General features: G+C 43.5%; 1 protein-coding gene across 2 annotated transcripts in view; it reads left to right on the top strand.

Annotated features, from left to right (window-relative positions):
* LOC116981962 (inactive phospholipase C-like protein 2) overlaps nucleotides 1–26,387 on the top strand; it is a 127,540-nt gene that overhangs the window by 80,563 nt on the left and 20,590 nt on the right. For both annotated transcript variants that reach the window (XM_033035212.1, XM_033035213.1), the window contains exons 2-4: nucleotides 6,481–8,970; nucleotides 10,984–11,187; nucleotides 23,428–23,503. In XM_033035212.1, coding sequence (XP_032891103.1) covers nucleotides 6,481–8,970; nucleotides 10,984–11,187; nucleotides 23,428–23,503 — 2,770 coding nt within the window. The remainder of the gene's footprint in view (nucleotides 1–6,480; nucleotides 8,971–10,983; nucleotides 11,188–23,427; nucleotides 23,504–26,387) is intronic.

The following is a 26,387-nucleotide window of genomic DNA, read 5'->3' as shown; positions in this document are numbered from 1 at the left end:
TTGCGGAAGGAGAAACAGAGTTGGTGATTCGGGTCAAAGACTGGCAATAAAGAGGAGGAGATGGGAATAGGAGGTAATGTGTAAAACCAGAAGAGGAAATAATTAGGAATTTGAAAGGTGGCCAGTGTGTCAGGTACTTGGAGGATGAAGGAACTCACAATAAGGTGTGACGATGAGCCATGGAAAAATTTGAAGGTGAGAATTTAATGTATTAGAGGTTGGGGTGCCAATTGAGATGGGGGGGGGGGGGGCTGCTCTAACCAACTTTGGACAAATTCAAGGAGAGGATCGTGAAATAGTGTGGCTCAATGTGTGAGAGCTAAGGTGCGGTAATTGGGGAGGAGTATGGATTGATTGGACACTGGAGTTAAAGGAGATACTTGTGACTCTTAGATCCAAACAGTAGATTTGTTTTAAATTATTTAGCATGAAAGGTCCTGAGGGCCCGTGTTCCTGAATGGAAGGAACCATATTAAGAAATGTGCAGAAGTTGTTTTTTTGTTGATACATGGTGATTGCAGATCGATTATAGCAAGAGCAGAGAGGTTGCAATTAGAATCTGTGCCTGCTTTAACATCAGGCTCAGGGGAATAAAGGACTTTTGCATTCTGCCTGAATTAATACTCCTCTGCTTTCTGCAGGTTTTGAAAGAGATAAAATTAAACTTTAATTTAGATTTCCTTGTAGCATTCTCAGCCAAACTTCTAAGTTGCAGAAGAAATAAGTAAACTTTTAGCTTCCTGTGAGAAGGTCTGATTTGATACCTTTTCCTGTGAAGTGATTTCTCTGTACCTTTCATTCGAGGCAAACATTCCAGTGGATTGGGTTATTTTTTGTCTCATACTTGCTTCTCTTATACTTTTACAGCTTCTGTGCCCTTTAAGAGTCTCTTTATATTTGCAAGAGAATTTAATTACACTTAAAAGAGAATATTTGGCAGTCGGAATGGGACAAGCATGGAGAAGGGAAATGGAATTCAAAATTTCTTTCTTTCAGGGAGACTGGCAGTTTTATGACAAAATTAATTAAATCGTTAGGATTTTGATGGCACTGGATTTTGCAAAGCTTTTCCCACTCCTTTTGTACCCACAACCTATAGGATAGACAACCAGGCAGTTACGTTGGAGTGACATTGCTTGGTGACATTGCTGCCCGCTTGACCTCTGGCATGCCCACACCTGCAAGAAGCAGGCTTATAAATTGTCCTGAAGTACCTCAGTGTTCTTTTGAAGGTCTGCAGCAACTAGGTGCCAGCTGATAAAATGGCAAATTTGTAATTAGTTTCCAAAAAAATGTCCTGAAGTTCCTTGCAGCAACAATCTGCCTGCGTCTGCAGCAAAAGGCGGCTCTCTGAAACACCATCTTTCAATCTTACTAATGTGTGAACATAGCTACAAGGAACTGCTGACATTAGTGTAAAGAAAAAGACACAAAGTGCTGAGTAAATTCAGCAGGTCAGGCAGCATCTCTAGAGAACATGAACAGGTGACGTTTCTGGTCAGGACCCTTCCTCCCAACCCAAAACGTCACCTATCCATGTTCTCCAGGAATGCTGTTTGGCACAGTGAAGTACTTCAGCACTTTGTATGTTTAACTAATGTCTTGCTTTTTTGCGCAGTCTTTTTTCTGTATTGCAGAACCTTTTACATGTAATTTATGTGTCCGTGTGTTCCGAGTCAATGAGTCTGTTGATGCGGCTGCAAGCAAGATTTTCATTGTACCCATATTGTGCATCTGGTAATAAACTCAACCCGACTTGACTTGAGCTCCCCTGTGCTACTCCTACCCTCTCCTTCCTTCTGGTTGAGGCAGGGACTGCAATGGTACAGGTAACAGGTGCAGCATGTTTGTTCATGAGCGCAGAGATCAATCGTGCATGGGCGGCACGGTGGCGCAACAGCAGAGTTGCTGCCTTACAGCGCCAGAGACCCGGGTTCGATCCTGACTACGGGCCCTGTCTGTACGGAGTTTGTACATTCTCCCCGTGACCTCCCCGGGTGCTCCGATTTCCTTCCACACTCCAAAGACATACAGGTTTGTAGGCTAATTGGCTTGGTATAAATGTGAAATTGCCCCTAGTGTGTGTAGGGTAGTATTAATGTGGGGGGCGAATGCTGGTCGGAGCGGGCTTGGAGGGCAGAAGGACCTGTTTCTGCGCTGTATCTCGAAACTAAACTAAACTAAACCAGGTCAGAATTCACAGTGCATATGTGCAAGGCAGGTACAAAATACTGCCAGATTCCAGGTATATCTTCTAACACTTTCAGTCCAATTCTCTGAATGTAAACTCCAGAAAATATGGGTTGAATCATTAACAAGATTGGGGACAGTTTATTTCTGTAAAATATAAGGCCAGAGCACATTGCTGAAATGTAATAGTGAATGTAATAGTATATTGAATTATTTTTGGATGTGCGGTTAGTAAGTGCCACAAGTGATTCTTCTGACCTTTTTCCTCGATTATCGAAGGCATGTCGGAATCCTCCCTGACTGAGCTTCTGGGCTATGTTTAGCTTGTTAAAGCTGGCAGGGTGTCTGATGACAAGTTTGTTTAATGATGCAGGAACAAGGCTGAATCATGATATTCCCTGTGTGTTCGTGTACTTTGCGTACATGCATTTGTATTAATATGCAGACGGGAGAATGGAAGGGCTCGGATTTCTGGATCAGAATAGGCCACTGTTTTGGGAGCGTTCCCTAGCATTTCTTTGAATAGTGTCAAAGGTGTTTTTACTCAAACTGGGAGGGTCAGTTTTCCTTCAGTGTAATGTTTGACAGGAGACAGTAGCCCCGACTGCTCACGATCAAGGCTAGTTCAAGGGCTGAACATTCTCTTTGAGCCCATGCTTCCATCCAAGTGTCATAAATTCAGCCAGTGAGAACACCCCCCCACCCCACCCTGTTACCTTTGATAGTTTATTTTGAAATAATCTCCTAAATCATTTTTCTTTTAAATGTGGATATCCTGATAATATCACTACCCAGTTCCATTCAGGACACAGGTAAGCTTCACTAGTCTATCAAATAAAATAGCTCCAAGCTCCCGCCACTTGGGACTCTCCTCTGAAGTGCCTAATTGTTTCCCCTGTGTCTCGGTGACTGTAACTGGATGCAAAGTTCACGTTGTGTCTTGATGAGAACTCTTTAGTTTGATCGTGTCTTCCTGGAGCTTGTACTTCATTGTTCCAAGCATGGTTGACTATTCCATTTCCTATCCTGATTATTACTCACCACTTAATGTTTGAGCATAATAAATCTGGTACATTTGTTTGGGATGTCGGAGGGGGTACGCCTAAGAAACTCTGGGACATGTATTCAGCTCTATAATGACTCCGTGTCGTGCCAGTGAAGCAGAACTCCTTGGGGACTGAACCATGTAGAAACAATATAAGAATATTTGAAGTGTCTCTGAGGCTCAGCGAAAATTAATTATTTTGAAGTCCAGCAATAAATCAGATGCACTTTTCATATTGTGTATTGATTTAGATATGTGAGAATTTTTCCTCAATTGAAAAGAACGTCAGAATTTTGACAGGGATTAAATTGAAGCATCTGAAACTAATTAAGGGACCAGAGATGTCCACAGAGTACCCGAGGGAATTGCTAATCCTGTGATGTTCTAACAATACACTTCATTAATAATGTCACCTTTCAGTTCATAGGAGCCATAGTATTGGAAAAAACCTTTGCAATAAAATTCTTTCTCAGCGCCAATTGGGACTGATGAAACAAAAAACATGTGTATTTAATGATCTCCCACTGGTTGTGGTGAATGACGAGTTTGACATGTCAATGAATAAGATTCCTGATGTCTGAACAATACTGCGGTCACTAAGCTGCTTCAGAGTTTCAAAGCAGCCATAAAGAAGAGTGAACATGTATAGTGAACACGGTTATTTGTGTTTTATCAGTAAATCACAGTTTAATAGGAACCGCGGGTTTAAAGGACATGGAGCCGGGGCCTAACATCGCCCGGCGTGGCTTAAACGGCCTCAGGACTTACCATCGCCCACCGGGGGCTTTAACATCGGAGCCCCAGTCCGCCTCGACACTGCAGTTGGACTGCTGGACCACGGGAGAAGGAACAAAGGGAAGAGATAAAGACTTTGCCTTCCATCACAGTGAGGAGATGTTGGAGACTCACTGTGATGGATGTTTATGTAAACTGTGTTAAGTGTGGGTCTTGGATTGTTTTGTAATGTAAAAAACTGTAGAAATGATATTTTGTTCAAACCTAGGTTTGAATGACAATAAATGCATTCTATTCTAATATAGTGTAGTGCAATGTGTAGGTCTGCTCTATGAACTGTCCACAGCCTTGAATTCAAACTTTGTAGTCACTTTCCTGACTGATTTTTATTTGACGTACTGATCATTTCAGGATTGCACTAAGAAATGTTCTACGAGTAAAATGTAATCTTGTCATCTTTTAAGTGCTATTGAGTTGCACTCCTCACCTTTCACCTCAAGCTGTTAAACGAAGGTTATCGTTGGCGGCGCCTGGCTGGAACCAGCTCGGTGGAGCGGAACAGCGCTGGGGCTTTCAAGTACCTGAACGTCACAGGCATGAAACCAGGAAGTTGGTGCAAATTGAGCAGGTCTCTGTTGCTGAAGATAGCAGACTTAGGAGGATCACAGGAAAACATCTGTTACCAGTATAAACAAGTTAGTTCACAATAGTAACCAAAAATAGGCACATGGGTGGAGACAATGGACAATGGGGAAAGCACAGCCAGGCTACTCAAGAGAGATTTAATACAATTTTGTCCCTGGATTCATTCATATTTACACAGCTGAAATAATTGGTCTTCTATTAATTCCCACAATATCATTGTGCATTCTTTATTTCTGTTCCAGGCCCCACCCAATTCCTCTTCTGTACAAATATAATGTTTATATGGGTTTTGCAGTAAATGGTAGGACGCTGAGAAGTATTATGGAACAGAACGACAAAGTGGTGCAGGTAAATAACTCCATGAAAGTGGTGTCACAGTTAGTGAGGGTGGTGAAGAAAGCATTTGGCACGTTTGCCTTCATCGGTCAGGCTACTGAGAACAGGAAAGGGCAAAAGTCCTGGAATAACTCGGCGGGTCAGGCAACATTTCTGGAGTTCATGGATGGGTGATGTTTCGGGCCGAGACCCTTCTTCAGACTGAAGAATCCACATCGGCTCACCATTTTATCCCTGGGGCATAATGGTCCTGAAGCCTCTTCAGAATGCAGTGACATCATGAAAACCAATTTATAAAAGATGCAGTTTTTTGTTCTAAATGCATTATTTTACAAATGAATTACTCAGTCATTCATATTAAGGAGATAAGTTATAATATTAAAACTAAAAGATAATCGTTATTGCAGCAAGCTCTAATTTTAGCTGCAGATATGGAAGAGCTTATCCCACCACCGAACATCAGTCCGATTGGCTTCCCCCAGGGAACGACTCGATGCATTTCATTCAAACCAGATCAGAAGATGTTGATAATTTACGAGTAGTTATCTTAGCACCATCTGCTCATCAGCAGGCTTGTCGGAGATCATAGGCTTACGGAAATAGGCATAGATCTGCAGAAGGGTAAATTTGACTGAGAATGGGTTGTTTTGTCAAGAGATCTTCATGGGTCTGTAAAAAGATGATGAATGAATCCTCTCATTCTCGGGATTATCCTAATCCTCTCTCCCATTTTTTGTGAGGGTTTATTTCTGCATTCAGCTGAAAGCAATTTAAAGCCCAGCCACTGCTTGGGCGGTTGATATATGTTTTATTACTGCAAAAGATATTTCAGGTCAGGGCATTTCGCAGGAAAAAACGCAGATTTATTTCCTTGGCTGACTGCCGCACATGCAACATAGCTGATGCAGTTTGAGTGAGTAATGGATTGGAATAGTGCACTGGGCTTCACTGACACCTATTAGAGCCCGTTTTTGTCAAGTAATGATTATATACGACTTTCAATTTTCTGTGGGAAATCTGTTTGGATAGGATGTGAATGTCATGTCAATGACAAATAGCATTCGAGGAAACTCATTACATTTTAGAATGAACCAATCATATATTTATTACACAAGGCAAAAAATGCATCTTTAGAGTCCAGCCATAAATATAATTCCATCTTCCCCTTAAAAAAGGAGAACTGCTTCAGGATAACAAATGGTGACAGTAAAGGAGGGCAAATGAATTAATTTAAAGATGGCAAATGATTTGATTTAATTTCTTATATGCATTTGCCTAGTTCAGCGTAGCCTTCTTATGAAAGCTGCTGACAAATAATTGCTAAACGTCACTCCCTTATTCAAATGATATTCCCTCATCATGTATCTATAGAGTCTAAATGGATCGATTGTAGTCATGTATTGCCTTTCTGCTGACCGGTTAGTAAGCAACAAAGGCTTTTCACTGTACCTTGGTACACGTGACAATAAACTAAACTGAGCACACTGACTGTAATGATCGCTTTACCTACATTTGTTTGTTTCTTTCAGGATGGATCACGACAAAGGCGGGACAGCAAGAAGACGGTCTCTTTCAGCAGCATGCCCAGCGACCGCAAAATTAGCAGCACGGCAGCCTGCATCTCCTTCATGCTGGAGGGATGCGAGATGAAGAAGGTTCGCTCCAACTCCAGAGTGTACAACCGTTATTTTATCCTTGATTCTGACATGAGGTCACTGAGATGGGAGCCCTCGAAAAAGGACTCTGACAAAGCAAAAATTGACATAACGTCCATCAAAGAGGTGAGGTTGGGAAAAAAGACTCCCATGCTTCGCAACAATGGGGTTTCAGACCAATTTTCCAACGAATGTGCTTTCTCAATTATTTACGGAGAGAACTATGAATCATTGGATTTGGTGGCTAGCTCTGCGGATATTGTGAACACTTGGGTTATGGGACTGAGGTACCTGGTTTCATACGGAAAGCATACACTTCCCGTGATCGAGTCGAGCCAGAACAGCTTGCGGTCATCCTGGTTGGAATCGATGTTCCACGCAGCGGATGTTGGTACTCATGGCCACATCCCACTGACCCGGGCCGTCCAACTTATCAAAGGGTTGAGTCCTGGAATGAAGACCACAAAAGTCGAGCTGAAATTTAAAGAGCTGCAGAAGGCAAAGGACAAACTGGGAACGGAGGTCACCCTGGAGATCTTCACCGAGGCTTACTGTGAACTCTGCACACGGTCGGAGATATATTTCCTGCTCGTGCAGTTCTCCAGTAATAAAGAATTTCTTGACTGCAAGGACCTTATGCTGTTTCTGGATGCAGAGCAAGGGATGGAGGAGGGGCTGACGGAAGAGATGTGTTTGGAAACCATTCGCAAGTATGAGCCGTCGCAAGAAGGCCAGGAGAAAGGTTTCCTTTCGATAGACGGCTTTACCAACTACCTTCTATCACTCGAGTGCCATCTCTTCGATCTGCAACATGAAAACGTGTGTCAGGACATGACTCAGCCTCTGTCTCATTACTACATTAATTCATCCCATAATGCTTGCCTGCTGGAGGACCATTTCTGGGGTTCCTCGGACATTAATGGGTACATCCGAGCTCTGAAAATGGGATGCCGTAGCATTGAACTCGTGGTTTGGGAAGGCCCAGATAATGAGCCTTTGATTTATGCTGGCAATTTGATGACCGTGCAGATACCTTTTCGGACTATTATTGATGTTATAAATCAGTACGCCTTTGTAGCTTCGCAGCACCCATTGATTCTGTGCTTGGTGACGCGATGTTCAGTCAAACAGCAGAAAGTGATGGCCCAACACATGAAGAAGATTCTGGGGGACAGGCTACACGTGGACCCTCCGAACCCTGGGGACAATTACCTCCCGTCTCCAGACCAACTCAAGGGGAGGATTCTCCTTAAGGGAAAGAGGTTGCCTGGGAACTGCTCTGATTCTGAAGCAGATGTTAGTGATGAGGATGAAGGCATTGAAATGTGCCAAGGCTTGGCTGAAGACGGCGCTGACCAATTGAACGTACCCCTGGAAAGAAAGCTGAGGCTTTCAAAAGAGCTCTCTGACCTGGTGAGTTACTGCAGGTCCGTGCAGTTTCGGGACTTTGATGTTTCCAGGCGAAATCAGAAATACTGGGAAATTTGCTCATTTAATGAGGTGGTGGCGAGCAGGATCGGCAATGAATATCCAGAGGACTTTGTGATTTATAATAAAAAGTTCTTGTCCCGGATATACCCGAGCTCCATGAGAATAGATGCCAGTAATATGAATCCTCAGGACTTCTGGAAGTGCGGATGCCAAATGGTGGCTATGAACTATCAGACTCATGGTCTGATGATGGACCTCAACATTGGCTGGTTCCGACAGAATGGAAACTGCGGGTATGTACTCCGTCCTGCCATCATGAGGGAAGAGGTGTCCTACTTCAGCGCTAATGCGAAGGATTCTTTGCCAGGAGTCTCAGCCCAGTTGCTTCACATTAAAATCATTAGTGGTCAAAACCTGCCCAAGCCCAAAGGCTCTGCAGCCAAGGGAGATGTTGTGGAACCTTACGTGTATGTGGAGATTCATGGGATTCCAGCTGACTGCTCAGAACAAAGGACTAAGACGGTAACTCAGCACGATGACAATCCCATCTTTGATGATAGCTTTGAGTTTCAAATTAATCTGCCCGAACTTGCCCTCTTGCGTTTCGTAGTCCTCGATGATGACTACATTGGCGACGAGTTCATTGCGCAGTACACCATCCCCTTTGAATGCCTGCAGGCAGGATACAGACATGTGCCCCTTCAGTCCTTGACAGGAGAGTTTCTCCCACACTCAACCCTATTTATACACGTGGCTGTCAGCAATCGACGAGGTGGGGGGAAGTCGCAGAAAAGGGGGCTCTCTGTCCGCAAGGGAAAAAATGCGAGAGAATATACCTCAACCAAAACCGTGGGGATCAAAGTTATCGATGAGGTGTTTCGAGTAGCTACCCAGCCTTTACGTGAAGCAATGGACCTTCGCGAAAACGTACAGGTATGGCTTTTGTATTATGAGCAGCTTTTATTTGGCACTCCTGGTTCTCGCTTCCATTTCCGTCACCACAGGCTTTTGATGGTTGGGCTGGGAGAGGGTAGAGGTGACAAGGTGCAGCATAGAGGGATTTGAAATCAAGGATGCAAACCTTTTTTGCCAATTGGGAATTATTGCCGAGCTGAGACTCAATATAGGTAAATGGGTCTCTGTGTGAGTTTGGATTGGGCAGCAGTGCTATGGATGTGCTCAGCTTTACGAAGAGGTGCACATAGATTTAAGGTGAGGGGAGAAAGATTTAATAGGAAGCCAAGGGGAAACTTTTTTGTAGTGGTATATGGAACGTGCTGGTAGAGGAGGTAGCTGAGGCAGGTACAATCATGATGTTTTAAAACATTTGGACAGGTGCAGGGATAGGATAGGTTTAGCGGGAATTGGGCCAAACGCAGGCAGGTGGGACTAGTGGAGATGGGGCATGTTGGTTGGCGAGGACAAAAGAGCATGTTTCCACGCTGTATGACTCTTAAGACGGGAAATGAGTGATCAATGAAATAACTGGATCTAGGTTTAACAGAGGCAAGATTGGGAGTTTCAGAGGATAAACTAAGCTAGGGCCGTAGTTTGCCGGTATTCTGGAAGTGGGGGAAGGTGGTCTTAAAGTTGGAGTAGATGTTTGTCTATGGTCCACTGTAACATCAAGGTTGGTTCAAAGCACTTTAAAGGAACGGGTTTGTGTTGATTGGGAGCAGAGTTTAGTGTAGGGGTGAATTTGTGTTAGAAACATAGAAACATAGAAGATAGGTGCAGGAGTAGGCCATTCGGCCCTTCGAGCCTGCACCGCCATTCGATATGATCATGGCTGATCATCCAACTCAGTATCCCATCCCTGCCTTCTCTCCATACCCCCTGATCCCTTTAGCCACAAGGGCCACATCTAACTCCCTCTTAAATATAGCCAATGAACTGGCCTCAACTACCCTCTGTGGCAGAGAATTCCACAGATTCACCACTCTCTGTGTAAAAAATGATTTTCTCATCTCGGTCCTAAAAGACTTCCCTCTTATCCTTAAACTGTGACCCCTAGTTCTGGACTTCCCCAACATCGGGAATAATCTTCCGGCATCTAGCCTGTCCAACCCCTTAAGAATTTTGTAAGTTTCTATAAGAAAATTGCGTGTTGGCAGCAATGATGACAGCAGAGATGTGTGCCCAGCTAGTTTTGAATGTGGGATATGCAGCATGACCAGTTGTAACCTGGACAAGTCAAGAGTAAGTCAGAGTTGACTGTCATCACATGCAATGTGACAGGTTTTCGAATGAGTTTCTCAAATAGGATAATACATCCAACATCAAAATTGCCAGTCATATCACAAAGGTTCGGCAGCAGCATTTAAAAAAAAATCTTATGCAGAAACAAATTTGAATGGAGAATATCACTGTCCACGGAATCATATCAGTCAGAGCCAGTGGTACTGGATGTGATGGAGGAACTTTTTCGTAGCAGTACTGACCTTCAATACTCCACCACAGTATAGGCCATTCCTTTGCATGTTTCAAGAGTGTTGGATTTCCTATTAATTACAGGGTCAACTTTTATGAGCGAAAATTTCAGCAGGTTTGCAGTAGGTAAATTCTACTGGCAAAATTCAGAATTTCTTGATATTTATTCATTGTAGAATGAGGTTTTATGTCCTCTTGAAAATTAGTCTTCAACTATTCATCAATTATAGAGATCCTGAGGTGAACGATGTATGAGATCAGATGTGTGCAGAATATTTTAACAAATAAAGACACTAAATGCTGGAGTAGCTCAGCGGGTCAGACAGCATCTTGGAGGCCATGAACAGGCAACGTTTTGGTCCTCAGTCTGACCCAAAACAATGCCTATGTATGTCCCCTGGGAATACTGCCTGACCCGTTGAGTTACTCCAGCACTTTGTGTCTGTTTTGTACACCAGCACCTGCAGTTGCTTGTGTCTACAGTATATAGTGACAATGGATTTGTATTTTACACAGAACGCCATGGTCTCATTTAAGGAGTTGTGTGGTCTGACTCCTGCAGCGAACATGAAGCAATGCATTCTAACTCTGTCGTCATGGCTACTGAACAGTGACAACACCGTGTCGGTGACACTGAACCTCAGCGAACAATATCCTTCCATGGAGGCCCAGGGTCCAGTTCCAGACCACCTCAGGAAGGTTCTAGCAGCCTACGAGACAGTGAGTCCACTCATTCAATCCTCTCGCTATTTGAAGTGTGCATGGGCGACATGCTTCCATTTTCTAAAGGGCATTAGTCCACACTGCACAAATCTGCGCACTGAATTTTTTTGAGCTGCTGTCAGGTCAAAGGGAGTGAAAGGAAAACAATCTTTGCTGTTGCAGCCAATCCTTTTCCATAGTCAAGGTGAAACACGCGATTATGACTCCCTTGTATCTCGCCACCTTTAGCTAACTGGAGACTACACTAGTTGACAAAAGACTCAAAACCTCAATCTGTATACTGAGGAGCATTAAACTGGAAAACAAACAAAAAGCTAAAGTGGATGCAGGGCTACTTGGATCAGAGAGCAGTTGCTATAGCAACCAAACTATGCTGCATTAATCATACTTGAATTCATAAGCTGACCTATTAATATGAAGAGGCTGCAATCTGTTTCCAGACTGTAAGATGTAATTAAAAGTTATTATCAGATAAAGCCAGAGTAATTGGTGAGAGAGTCCCGTAAGTAATCATTGAGATTCTATTCACACAAACCAACCTCCCTTCCATTGACTCCATTTACACCTCAAGCTGACTCGGCATAATCAAGGACAAGTTGCACCCCGGCCACTCTCCTCCTCTCCCCCATCAGGCAATGGTATAGAAGTGTATCCAGTTTCAGGGACAGTTTCTTCCCACCTGTTATCAGGCAACTTGACCATCCGACCAACAACTAAAAAAGGGCCTGCCCCACTTTTTCGAGTTACTCACGATTTCTCCCGAGTTTCCCCCTTGATTCAAACTTGGAGAATGTCCGTAGCGAGTCCATAGCAGTCCGTAGATATATCGTAGCGACTCGTTATGCCAGCCGTGGGTACTCGGGGTATCAGGTAAGTCGGGACGTTTTTTTCAGCTTGACAAAAAAGTCCACGAGTAAAAAGATAGTCCGGAGGAGTTCGTAGATCACAAAAAATTTGATTTTTTTTTTTAAGGTCCTTTCAACTCGGCAAAGGACTCGGGAAAGTGGGACAGGCCCTTAAAGAGAGTCCTGAGCTAATATATACCTCATTGGAGACGCTCGGGCTATCTTTGATCATAATTTACTGTACTTTATCTTGCACTAAACTTTCTTCACGTTATTCCCGTTATCATGTATTTGAACACTGTGGATGGCTCGATTGTAATCATGTATTGTCTTTCCGCTGACTGGTTAGCATTCAACATACGATTTTCACTGTACACATGACAATAAACTAAACTCACCTGTGACTGGACCAGAAACTTAAGTGTAGTGAATGGGGAACTGGAACAATTGTAGCTCTCAAAATCATTCAGTGCAGTGATGTGTGTACTGGTATTGGAGGTAGTACCAGGCATGGATAGAGATAGCTAACAGGCAGAAAGCTGCAGGCAGGGTTAGAGGTTGCAGGTTGGCAGCCTATGACCAGTGGTACCACAGGAATCAGTGCTGGGGCCACCGTCGACTACAATATTAGTGCTGGGGCCACCATCGACTTGCCATAGAGGGAGTACAGAGAAGGTTCACCAGACTGATTCCTGGGATGGCAGGACTTTCATATGAAGAAAGACTGGATGGACTCGGCTTGTACTCGCTAGAATTTAAAAGATTGAGGGGGGATCTTATAGAAACTTACAAAATTCTTAAGGGGTTGGACAGGCTGGATGCAGGAAGATTGTTCCCTATGTTGGGGAAGTCCAGAACTAGCGGTCACAGTTTAAGGATAAGAGGGAAGTCTTTTAGGACCGAGATGAGAAAATCATTTTTTACACAGAGAGTGGTGAATCTGTGGAATTCTCTGCCACAGAAGGTAGTTGAGGCCAGTTCATTGGCTATATTTAAGAGGGAGTTAGATGTGGCCCTTGTGGCTAAAGGGATTATGGAGAGAAGGCAGGGATGGGATACTGAGTTTGATGATCAGCCATAATCATATCGAATGGCGGTACAGGCTCGAAGGGCCGAATGGCCTACTCCTGCACCTATTTTCTATGTTTCTATATATGGTCATGACCAGGAAGGAGGAAGCAAATGTCTGGCAGCCCAATTCATGGACAAGGCAAAAAGGTGAATTGCAAGCTGGATACAAGCAGTTTATGGAAAGATATATAAGTCGGAAGAAAGGTCTTGACCCGAAACGCCACCCATCCCTTCTTTCCAGAGATGCTGCCTGCCCCGCTAAGTTACTCCAGCATTTTGTGTCCATGGAAAGATATTGACAAGTTAAGTGAATGACAAAATATTGGCCAATGGAGTGTAATGGGGAATGTGTGACATTGTTTGTTTTTGTAGTGAGAATAAAAGAACAAAATTATTGACATAGAGAGAAACTGCGGGAAGTGGCAGAACAAAGGGATTCAGGGTCTTTGACCTCAAAGGACAGAAAGCTAGCATGCCAGTGGAACACAAGGGGAAGCTAATGAAATGTTGACCCTTATTTCCTTGCCGCAGCGAGTGATGGAGACAGGGTCCTTGCGCACGTGTAAGTCTAAAATAGACTTTTAATCAGGAAGGAAATCCGGGGTTATGGCAGAAGCCAGGAAGTGGACAAGGAATGTTGAATCAGTCGTTATTTGTCTTGATGGTGGAGCAGACTCGGGGGCTGACTGACCTCCTCCTGTCCCACTTCCTATGGTCTTAAAGGACTAAAGGAATATCTCACTGAAAAAGAAAATGTGATTCAATAGGACATGAGTAAATAAATCTAGTAACACAGTAATAAAGAAGAGTGGCGTGGAAAGTGAATGCTGACCCGAGAGCTTGGTATGAAAATATTCTAGAGATGCTGCCTGACCCGCTGAGTTATGCCCCTGTCCCACTTAGGAAACCTAAACGGAAACCTCTGGAGACTTTGCGCCCCCACCCAAGGTTTCCGTGCAGTTCCCGGAGGTTCCCAGAGGTTTTTGTCAGTCTCCCTAATGGTCGAAAGTGGTTCCCGCTTCTTCTATGGTCTTACCTTCCACTACCTGCAACCTCCGTCAACCACCTTCAACTAGCATCGCAACCGGCTTCGACTAAAAAATGACCGATTTTTAAAACGGCAAACTATTTTTAGTCGCGGCCGGTTTTGAATTTTTTGAAATAATCGCTGGAACATAGAAGAAGCGGAAACCACGTTCGACCATTAGGGAGACTGACAAAAACCTCCGGGAATCGCACGGAAACCTTGGGTGGGGCGCAAAGTCTCCAGAGGTTTCCGTTCAGGTTTCCTAAGTGGGACAGGGGCATTACTCCAGCACTTTGTGTCCATCATTGTGAAAAGATTAATTGCATTGGATCCATGTCATCTTTGGTTGGATATTTATCCAACTGCTTCAGTTGAAAGATCAACTCTTGTGTCAGTGAAATATAAATTCCTTTCATGCACAACACACAGGAAATGCACTGAATCTTTGGCAATCTAATTGTTCCTGTGTTGTTCTGGGCCTCCTGGAGTGTTGTCGGAAGTTAGTTTGCCTGAGCAGGAGGATGGTGCAGAATAAGAGTGTTGCTGCCCCTGTAGCTATGATCTTGACCCCCCCTGACATTCAGTGCATCATGTCGGCTGTACTGCTTAGCCTATGAATCCAAATGAAAAACTAAGACCAGAATGTAAAATGAATATACCAAACATGCAAGGAAAATTACTTCTTAAAATGCAATATTAAAAGTAATAAAAAGACTAAAAGTTGCGTTTTACATGAAAACATTGTCAAAACAATTCCCATCTCGCGTGAATTTTAGATCACAAGACCTACGAACAGAATTAGGTCATTCGGCCCATCGGATGTGATCCGTCATTTTTCTTGAAATATTTTTATTCATACTATGTATTTCATTTTAATTTATAATATGTTACATTTTCAAGCACAGTATTAAAAGAGTAAAGATGATAATTAAAGGTCATTATAACAGAGAGATTTCAAATGTTACAAAGAAAATGACGACTTTTTCTCTGCATGTTGGTTATTTATGCGTTGTCTATTCATAAGGTCATGTGATAGGAGTCGAATTAGGCCATTCAGCCCATCAAGCCTACTCCACCATTCAATCATGGCTGATCTATCTCTCCCTCCTAACCGCATTCTCCTGCCTTCTCCCCATAACCCCTGAAACCTGTAGTAATCAAAAATCTGTCTATCACTGCCTTAAAGCTTATTCAGCTTTAACATTACAAAGCAGCTGCTGCAGCACATTATTCGCAACTACTAGACTTTATTCACCTGTAAAGATCTCATTTTGTTTTGTCCTCGTATATCAGTGATCATATATCGTACATCACCTTGCATCACCCCCTGTGCAAACAAGGCACCTGCTCTCGAGAGTCATCCCAGCTCATCCCTCAGTGTTCCTATTGGGAATTGTTTGGACAAGTGGTTGGCCTGCAGATGAGAGCTCCCAGAAAGTAACTCAAGTTTGATATCTAAGGAGACTTTTTATCAGCTTCTACAGACAAGAGTGGCTTGGGGCTGGTGTGACCAGTGACAGGTTAGCCAACGAATTGATGTAGAGAAGCAAAGGATGATGGCACCCACATGGAAAAATATGACCTTACCAGCAGAGTTCCTTGCAATCTCTGGCATTCCTAATGAAGACAAACCAAGGGGGTTGAACATAAAATTGGGAACTGTTTCACACAGGGCAGCACGGTGGCATAGGTAGTGTTGCTGCCTTACAGCGCCAGAAATCCGGGTTCGAAACCGACTATGGGTGTGCGAACCTGACTACGGGTGCTGTTTGTACGGAGTTTGCACGTTCTCCCCGAGACCTGCATGGGTTTTCTCCGGAATCTCCGGTTTCCTCCCACACACCAGAGACGTACAGGTTTGTAGGTTAATTGGCTTGGTAAATGTATAAATTGTCCCTTGTGTGTGTAGGATAGTGTTAGCGTGTGGGGATAGTTGGTCGGCGCGGACTCGGTGGGCCGAAGGATCTGTTTCCACGCTGCATCTCTAAACTAAACTAAACAAAAATTTCATAATGAGGTTGAAAATAGCTACAAATGAAAAAATGTTTCTCAGAAGATGTGAACCATCGTTGATCATTGTATAATTTTATTTTTTATGAGCTATGGGTGAGACATAAAAAAGCAGAACCTCTCACTAGCTTCTTTCATTAATGCTCTTTATTCTTGCCTCAGAGGTCACAGAATTAGATGATGCCAATTTAGCCGATAAATGGCAAATATTATGAAGATAACATAGTTCATAGGAAACATTGGTTCATCATTAAAGGTGGAAAGGAAAGGAAGGGAGTGTTCTTGTACTGAATCTCTCACAACTTCAGGGTGGCACAGCTAGTGAGATAAGAGTGTTATGCCGACAAACATGTGAGAGATAGCATGTACAGGTGATAAACTGATAAATGAAGTCAATCTGATGATAAAAATCTGAAACAAAACAGAAAATACTCAGGGAGTCATGTACTATTGAAAAATAGTATTTCACGACACTGTTATCTCCACGAATGTTGAATATTTAATGGATAAAATGACAAATTAATCTGTATTTGATGGATTGTTTAAGAAAGAGCTGCAGATGCTGGAAAAATCGAAGGTAGACAAAAATGCTGGAGAAACTCAGTGGGTGAGGCAGCATCTATGGAACGAAGGAATAGGTGATGTTTCGGGTCGAGACCCTTCTTCGGACTGACCCGAAACGTCACCTATTCCTTCGCTCCAAAGATGCTGCCTCACCCGCTGAGTTTCTCCAGCATTATATATCGTCTACCTTTGTATTTGAAGGAGGTGTGTGATAAAAGAACTGCTAACTAGTCAAAACCTAGTGCATCCCTCCAATTGAGGTGGTGGTCTTGGGTTAGCCCCCTAAATTAAGGGTATAACTTGGGTGGATACAATGATATTTGTAGGTTGGCGGCGGTCCCACATATGAAGGACACAGTGTGAGTGTGGTGTTAAATGACCATGGGTCTGAAGATTAGTGTCGTTGGTGGGTGAATATCTTATTAGAGTGTAATGAGTTGCAATTGAAATGCAAGTGAGAGAGATACACCCATAGGCAATGTGGGCAAACTTACTCAGATATCATAGAGTTTATAATCTCTTTCATTTCCTGGACACAGATCGACTTGTATCTGTACTCTGTACCCAAGGCAGAACAGATGATAGATGTACGTTTGATCTACAGGAGATCACATTAACAAATAGCCAGACATGAATCATTTCCTTCAAGTTATTTTCATTCCCTTTCTAAAATAAACAATCAACTGCCAATTGTGTGCATGGTATTTTTAGCTTGTTATATTTTGGAATGCCAGCTCCAGGTGCTATTGGAAGACTCTAAGCCTGCTGGTCTAGAGATATAGCATGGAAACAGGCTCTTCAGCCCATCAAGTCCACGCCGACCATCGTTTGCCCATAACACTCGTCTATGTTATTCCACTTTCACATCCACTCCCTACACATTAGGGGCAATTTATAGAGGCCAATTAACTTACAAACCCACATGTCTTCGGATGTGGGTGGAAAACAGAGTACCCGGAGGAAACCCATAGTCACAGGGGAAATGTGCAAACTCCACACAGACAGCACCCGAGGTCAGGATCGAACCAGGGTATCTGGCACCATGAGACAGCAGCCCGGACCTGCTGCGCCGTTGTACTACCTGTTAAACATGTAATTCTACAAATATTTTGTGAATATTCAGCCCATTAACTTACTCTAACCTCTGCCTAAACCTCTAGCAACTAAAAAAGCATTAACTTCTCGAGCTCCCAACCTCCTCTTCTGTAACATACTCTTCAAATCCACCTCTTTAATCATGCTTTGTTCCACTATCCTTTCATGTGGATTGGTGACAAGTTTGTTTCCATTTCCCTATAAAGTCATTCAGGATATTTTATTGGATTTAGGGCAATCAACATTTGTAAAAAAAAAAGATTGTAGAAAGAATAGTAGTGTGCTGGAGAAACAAATATTGTACAAATCTAAGGTAGACAAAAATGCTGGAAAAACTCAGCGGGTGCAGCAGCATCTATGGAGCGAAGGAAATAGGCGACGTTTCGGGCCGAAACCCTTCTTCGGCCTGTATTGTACAAATCTAAGTGGTTGTCATGTTATTGACCTATCTGTTTCCACCAAAATGCAGGGTTTACAGAACCAGCAAACCTGAATCTTTGATAGACACAAAATGCTGGAGTAACTCAGTGGGACAGGCAGCATCTCTGGAGAGAAGGAATGCGTGACGTTTCGGGTCGAGACCCTTCTTCACACTGAAGAAAGGTCTGAAGTTTGAGTCTGAAGAAGGGTCACGATTAATCACTTTAAGATTTTACATTTGGAAAATCACAGTTGATAGCAGTTCATTTGCAGGGAAATCGATAGGGTGTTGTTAACTTTTAGTGTTTTGTTAGAAGTACACTTAACACAACATTCTGAGGTCAGTTCAGATTATATCTCACATGAAAATACGTTAGCATCAGTGCACTTCAATAGTGAGGCAAACAGTGAGCTGCTTTCTTCGAGAAGCTGGCAGTGAAAGCACAACTAAAATTGCAGCTTGTGGGTAATTTTAGCTTAGCAACTGTCTGCATGCACTCTGCCTGAAGTTGCTCTGCCATTTCTGCATTAATAATGGACAGCCATTAACGTCAACCGTACTTTGACAGCAACATCGGAACTCATTTTAGAAGTGTGGGAACATTAATGCACAGAGCATTTTCACAGCCATTTCAAGACACAGCTGTGTTTCGCTTGCACTTACCCACCAAGCCCACACAATCTAATTGCTGTACATAACAATATCCTGGTACAAATTGCCAAGTGGCTGAAGGAAGTTTACAGATTGATGATGCTTCCAGGTCAGATGAGATGAGAATTCAAACCGCGGTGCTCCGATTTAAAATATTTTTGACTGTTTGATGTAAAATGGTAGAAACTTCTAATATTTATTTTAAAGGGACGTAGATTGACACTATGTTAGCTTGCATATCTATGATCATCGATTACTTTTTGCTGCGTAAAGCAGCAGTTCTCAGCAATCTGATACAATTGATGAAGTACTTTTTTTGTAACATAAAACCTCAATCTAGCTATAGCTGGTGTGCAATGAAACAGGATCATGCAGATGTCGATTTATGTTTACTCTGCAAGAACAAAACCACTGTGGACTCCCTACATCCTGTAGCCTGGCAACATTTGCAATGCTGCTTTCTTTGGGCCATATTGTATGATACTCGCTCTCTGGTGTAGGGAGATTCGTTACACTGCATTTAAAATACAAAATATGCTTTTTTCTCAAGCACCTTTAGCATTCCCTTCAGGATACTCCAACGTGCAGCATGTGTAGTACTTTTTATGGTGTAGAACTTTTCATTGTTGTAACGTAGGAAATGTGGCAATCCGTTTGTGCAGAAGCAACAATGCAATAATGACCAAATCATCTATTTTAAGAGTTGATTTAGGAAGACATTACCCTTAGATGCAGGGGTCGAAGTTTAGAAATAGCAAGGTATAGTCTTGGTGTGGTTATTTAAGGCTATAGGTCTATATAAGCCTGCTTATTTAAGGCTATAAAGGCATTGGGGGGGGATCCAGAAAAGATTCATGATGAGGAGGAGGTTGTCCTATCTCAGATGGGTCAAGAAGTTTAGGTCCTGGTCTTTTCTCGCCTCCAGCACTTCATCCCCCCCCCCCCCCCCCCCCCCCACACACACACACACACACATACCCATAACTTTCAGTCTGAAGAAGGGTCCCCAAAATGAAAAGTCACCCATGCTTTTTCTCCAGGGATGCTGCCTCACCCACTGAGTTTAGGAGTCCAAAAAATAAGATAATTATTTTATTGAGACACTTGGAACTGTAGATGCTGACATATTGTGCAAAATACTAATGTTGTGGCACGTCACCTTGCTCTTCCTTTGGCACCGGTATTATTGATGCCCTCTTAAAGCAGGTGGGAACCTCAGACCTCAATAATGAGAGTTTGAAAATGTCCGCAAAACTCCAGCCAGTTGGTCTGCACAGGTTTTGAGAACACGACCGGGTATACCATCAGGTCCAGGCGCTTTCCGAGGGTTCACCCCTACTGAAGGATCTTCTGACGTCGGCCTCTGTGACTGTGACTGTAATACCATCAGGGCATATGGGGGCTCGGGAAGGCACATCAGTGTTCTCCCTATCAAAGCGTGCGTAGAAGGCATTGAGCTCGTCAGGGAATGATGCTTCGCTGTCGCTTGAGCTGCCTCCTGATTTTGCCTTGTAAGAGGCGATGGCATTCAAGTCCTGCCACAGTTGCCGAACATCCGCCCCATCCTCCAGCTTTGAACGGAAGTCCCTTTTTGCCTTTTTGATGGCCTTGTCAAGGTCGTATCTGGACTTCTTATCGACCTCTGCCTCACCAGACCTGAATGCCCGGGATCTGGTCTTCAGGTGAATACAGATCTCCTGGTTCATCCAAGGCTTCTGGTTAGGAAACAGTCGGATGGTTTTTGTAGGAACACAGTCCTCCACACATTTCCTTCTGGTCTGTAACGACTGTGGCGTATCCATTCAGGTCCGTTGCAGAGTCCTTGAACATTGCCCGGTCTACTGACTCCAAGCAATTGTGTAGTTGTTCCTCTGCCTCCCCAGACCAGCTCTGTGCAATCCTCACCTCTGGGGGTGCGCTCTTCAGTTGCTGCCTGTATGCAGGAAGAAGCAGCACCGCTGAATGGTCCGATTTCCATGGCGAGGGATAGAGCGATAGGCACCCTTGATGGTCGTATAGCACTGGTCAAGGATGTTTAATCCTCTGGTGCCGTAGGCGACATGTTGGTGGTAGTTTGGGAGTGATTTTTTCAGGTTGGCTTAGTTGAAGTCCCCAGCTATGGTGGTAAAGGCTTCAGGGTACACTGACTGGTGCTTGGTGGCTGCTGTGAAAGTTGTGAGATTGGTCAATATGTCAGGAAGCAAGCATTCTCTTAGTACAGAGATAAATAACGGAGGGCAAAATAAGGCAGAGGTGTTGTGTTTGAGGGAGGACAAGTCTGTATTTACAGTTATTGACATAGGATTAGAGGGCAGTTGAGGACAAGATTTATTACACAAAACGTCAGGAACTCGTTGCCTGAACGAATTGGTAAGGCTGAAGCCGTAAATATATTTAGAACGTAACTGAATCAGCAAATGATATGTTGTGATCTCTAGGCCAGGAGCTGGGAAGGGAATTACTCTCACTGAGTCATTATGGGCAGGGTGGGCTGACGACAGCCATCTGTATTCTACAAATTATGACTCTATGGATCTATGGTTAGATTCATGGGCTTGGAATCTAGAAGTTGGACAAATATTCTGCAGTGATTTTAAAATTCCTTCTCAGCACTTCACAAAATGATAACTCAAGTCTTAGTTCCATTTAGAGATACAGCATGGAAACAGGCCCTTCGGCCTACTGATTCCGCACCGACCAGCGATCCCCGCACATTAACACTATCCTAGACACACCAGGGACAATTTACACATACACCAAGCCGATTAACCTACAAACCTGTATGTCTTTGGAGTGTTGGAGGAAACCAATGATCTCAGTGAAAAGCCACGCGGTCACGGGGAGAACGTATAATCTCCGTACAGACAGCGCCCGTAGTCGGGATCGAACCTGGGCCTCCGGCCCTGCAGGCACTGTAAGGCAGTGGCTCTACCGCTGCGCCACCCTGGCCGCCCACGATGTCATTTACTCATTTTGTTTTGTGTACATTACAATAACACCAGAAATATCCAAAGTCATCTCATCACTAATTCTCTAAAGGTCATAAGTGATAGGAGCAGAATTAGGCCTTTCGACCCATCAAGTCTGCTCTGCCATTCAATCATGGCTGATCTATCTGTCCCTCCTAACCCCATTCTTGTGCCTTCTCCCCATAACCATAACTGTTCTATAATATTGCTCTGTAACAATTCTGTAATATAACGGGATTTTTCACTTTGAACGTGTGAGTTGAAATGTAACATAAAAGTCTACCTTTCTCTCTCGTTACTAACACTAAAAAGTGTTTATTCTAAGACCATGAAATGTATGAATGATCTTTCAGTGTAATGGGCAGACAAAAATACTAATGCAAAATATACAATTTGTAGATTCTTCAAATTAAATCACAGCATGGGGTATATTATCAAAACTGTTAAACCTATTAGGTATAAGATGTCAGCCTGCTAATATATCTGTCACATAATTTCCCTGACATTTTACATTGAGGGGAGAGCGCTAGCTTTCCACAACAGCTCTGCTGCTCACAGTGGGAAATGTGTGAGTCCTGCAGGGTCGGATGAGCCCAAGTTTGCTAACTTTTCTATTCGTAGTAAGGGGACGATCACAAATTGATTATGTTGCTAGAGTTCATAAGTGATAGGAGCAAAATATGGCCATTCGGTCCATCAAGTCTACTCCACCATTCAATAACGGCTGATCTATCTTTCCCTCTTAATCCCATAACCCCGAACAGTCGTTATCCGGAGGGTATGTATAATCAGATTTCAAATTCCACCGGGACAGCTGCAGACTTTGAATTCAATTAAATAAATCTGTAATTAAAAATCCTGTATCATGAAACCTCCAGGTATTGTTAACATAAATCATCTTATTTACCACTGTTTTGGAAGAAAATTTGACATTTTAACCCAAAATCTCTCTCCTCTACCTGTGATTCTGACTCAAAGCAATCTGGTTGTTTTACTGCCCTCTTAGGCCTAACTTGGACAGTTAGAGCCATCAGGGGCAATAAGAGATGCCTACTATATGTTGAGTTTGTCAGAGATACTCAGACTTCAAACCATGGTTCGAGCAGGTCTGTGTAATTTCTCCAGCACCTCTGACACAGGGAGAGATAGTCTGGCGGGAATCTGATTGCTATTTAGTGACTCCTGCAGGAAGAGCATGTGTAGTTATGGACAGAGTTTTAGTACATTCTACACCCAAGTTAAATAGACTATTTGTATAGAGTCATAGAACTATACAGCATGAACACATACCCTTCAGCCTACCTAACCTATGTCAGCCATGTTGGCACTCTAGGCTCATCCAATCTTCCTGCATTTAGCCCTTGGCTCTCAAAACCCTTCCTATCCATCTACCTGTCAAAATGTCTTTTAAAAGTCGTAATTGCATCCGCATCAATAGTTTCCTCAGGCAGCTCATTCCAGGCAGATGTGCAACAGGGCAATAAATGAGGCACTAAAGAGAGACTTCAGCTTGGGGAGGTAAAGAGATTTAAATATGAAAGGGATTTTTGATCTGTTTTTCTTCATGTTGTTATTGTTTTCCAGATGATTCAGACGAGCAAGATGCTAATTGAATCTGCTGATGCGGTCTACGTGAAGATAATGCAGGCTCAAAAGGCTGGTGAGTGTCACCGTCTCTGTCACATGAGCGGATTGCTTGCTGAGTTCTCGACAGGGTGGGAGGGGGCTGCTGAACACTGGGTGAAAAGGAATGGTTGTGTGAAGGCTTGGTCTCAGGTGCTGCTGATGGATGCTGTGTGCTTTGCCCAAGAATGAGAATCTGTCCCGGCGTAAGATGAGCTCACGTGAACTACGGCATGAGGAACAAAGGGTGGTGGGGGTATGGAACGAGCTGCCAGAGGAGGTAGTTGAGGCAGGGACTATCCCAACGTTTAAGAAACAGTTAGCCAGGTACATGGATAGGAATGGTTTGGATGGATATGAGCCAAACCCAGGCAGGTGGGACTTGTGTAGCTGGGTCATGTTGAGTGGTGTGGGCAGTGGTGGACTGGGTCTAAAAATATTGGTTGCCAGGAGACAAAGGGGGCCCACTTCATCAGGGGCCCACTTGATATAGGGGGCCCACTTCATCAGGTGCCCACTTGCCATCGGGCAAGCTGACACCCTGACCAGTCCGCCACTGGGTGTGGGCATTACATGATACAGCTGCAGGTTTGTGTGGCTCTTGTAAATTCAGATGCGCAGGCTTCGTTGGTTAAATTAGTATCGCCAAATGTTCTGCTCAATTAATTTTAAAAGTTTTACATTTAGAATAGTTGAGTATCCTGACAATAGGTTTCATAATAAAGGCCGCAATTTTCTTTAATTAATATTATATATCTCAATTTACAATTTAGTCCTCGGCACAGAACTATCTTTTTTTCAAAATGAGGAACAATGAGATTAATATGCTGCCATTTCATTACACATTTACACAACACATCTTTGTTTAGATGGCTGAATATTATTATCGTCTTTGGCCAGCAGTGTAAAAGACCCCAAGAAGCATCCGTGGACAGACATTACACCAGATGTTGCAGGACTTGGAATGTTTTTGTGTGCTTACCAAAGAAATGTAATGCATTTCCCTCTTTCATGCAATTAACTGGCTTGGCTCTTATATCCAAGTGATGTAGCACGGCACAATTCCTTTCCTTCACAACAGCTATGAGTCATTGTAAAAGCTTGCCGTTCTGTGGTTTATTCTACTGGAATTATATTTTGGGTTGAGACACATCATCAGCTGCACTCGTAGTCTTCAGACAGTTTGGATTGTCCCAGCCAGCCATATGTAGGATTGATAAGGGATTGCCGGGTGGGAATTAGGAAAATGTCACCTTTGCCTCTCTTCTGCTTGTTCACTCCATTGGTCTGAGAACTGTCCCTGCTCAGCTGGCTACAATACGCCAGCATAAAGTATATGGGTAAATGTGCACTTGGGTGTGCATGAGGTATGTGTGTCTGAGAGCATGTGTGTTTCTGTGTGCTTGTGTGTGGATGCGGTGCTTGTGGTGCATGTGCATGTGGGTGTGTACGCGCATGCATGAAGTCGATGCAAGCAGCATCAATTGAGATTTTTTTGGTTTTTAAACAACTAAAACGATCCCAGGAGGACTGACCTGGATGTAGATGGTGAATCTGCCAGTTATTCTGCAGCACCACATGTGCACAGACTGGCATCCATCCATCCATGAGGACGAGCACTGATCAGAACCAGACAGCAAGGGTCGGGTTTCACTTGGTGTGCATTTGTTGCTACGAGTGAAGCAAGGTTTAGTTGGCAAAGTGTGAAGTGTTGATCAGAGAAGCCTAGGAATAGACCACCAAATGCCAATCGAGTGACATAATTCGGAATAAGTGGCTGCGGCACCACTCGGATTTCACGGCGTGACTGGAGCAGAACTGAATGGTGTCACTGTGGGAAAATACCCTGCACAGCTGTCCCTGTCAAACATGTAGAACACACGGGAAGCAAGACTCATCGGTTGATACAATACTTCCTTTCACCACTTTGCAAACTAACTAATTAGACATTTCATTTCTAACTCAATTATTTTGTTCAATCTTTATTTGGATCTTTTATGTCTTTGACAAATGAAACATCACAGGGATTTGAAGCTGAGCCCCCCCCCCCCTGAGGGGCTAGGATAGGGTCTAATTAAGGAAAGGCTTAGAGGGATATGAGCCAAATACAATTGCTTTAAATGGGCGTCTTGGTTGGAGTGGACGAGTTGGGCCAAAGGACCCGTCTTCGTGCTGTCTAACTCTGTGACACAAGGGACTGCAGATGCTGGCTTACAGGAAAAAGACACTAAGTGTTGAAGTAACTGAGCGGGTCAGGCAACATTTGTGGAAGTCACTAAAGGTTGACATTTTGGGTCGGGGCCCTTCTTCATAAGTTCATAAATTCCTGAGTGATAGGAGCAGAATTAGGCCATTTGGCCCATCAAGTCTATTCTACCATTCTATCATAGCTGATCTATTTCTCCCTCCTAACCCCATTCTCCAGCCTTCTCCCCACAACCCCTGACACCCGTACTAATCAAGAATCTATTTATCTCTGCCTTAAAAATATCCATTGACTTGGCCTCCACAGCCTTCTGTGGCGATGAATTCCATTGATTCACCACCCTCTGCCGAAAGAAGTCAGACTAATCTTCAGTCTGATTGTAGTAGGGGGGGGGGGGGGGGGGGGGACCTGGAAGAGAGCTGGTGCCAGGACTAAAGCAGGCAAGTAATCCTTTGCTAACCAAACCACTTGCCCAGCACATTGTGTCTCTGATTGTATGTCCCTGACTGGAGGCAAGGTTTAAATTTTCTGCGCGTCCTGCACGTAGTTAAACTAGTGCACGCTAATCCTGCATTACAATCCCAGCTCACATATATTCTGCCCCCATTCCGTTTCTTCCCAAGTGTCCATTAGACTGAAATTTGAAGTTTTATTCATTGTTGTGTTTGAGTCAGTACAGTCTCTGCATATCAATTAACACACATCATTGCAAATT

Source organism: Amblyraja radiata, chromosome 16 (assembly GCF_010909765.2).
Source record: "Amblyraja radiata isolate CabotCenter1 chromosome 16, sAmbRad1.1.pri, whole genome shotgun sequence".
Lineage (NCBI taxonomy): Eukaryota > Metazoa > Chordata > Chondrichthyes > Rajiformes > Rajidae > Amblyraja > Amblyraja radiata.
Note: the sequence above shows the minus strand (reverse complement) of the source record. Positions and strands in the feature narration are given on the sequence as shown.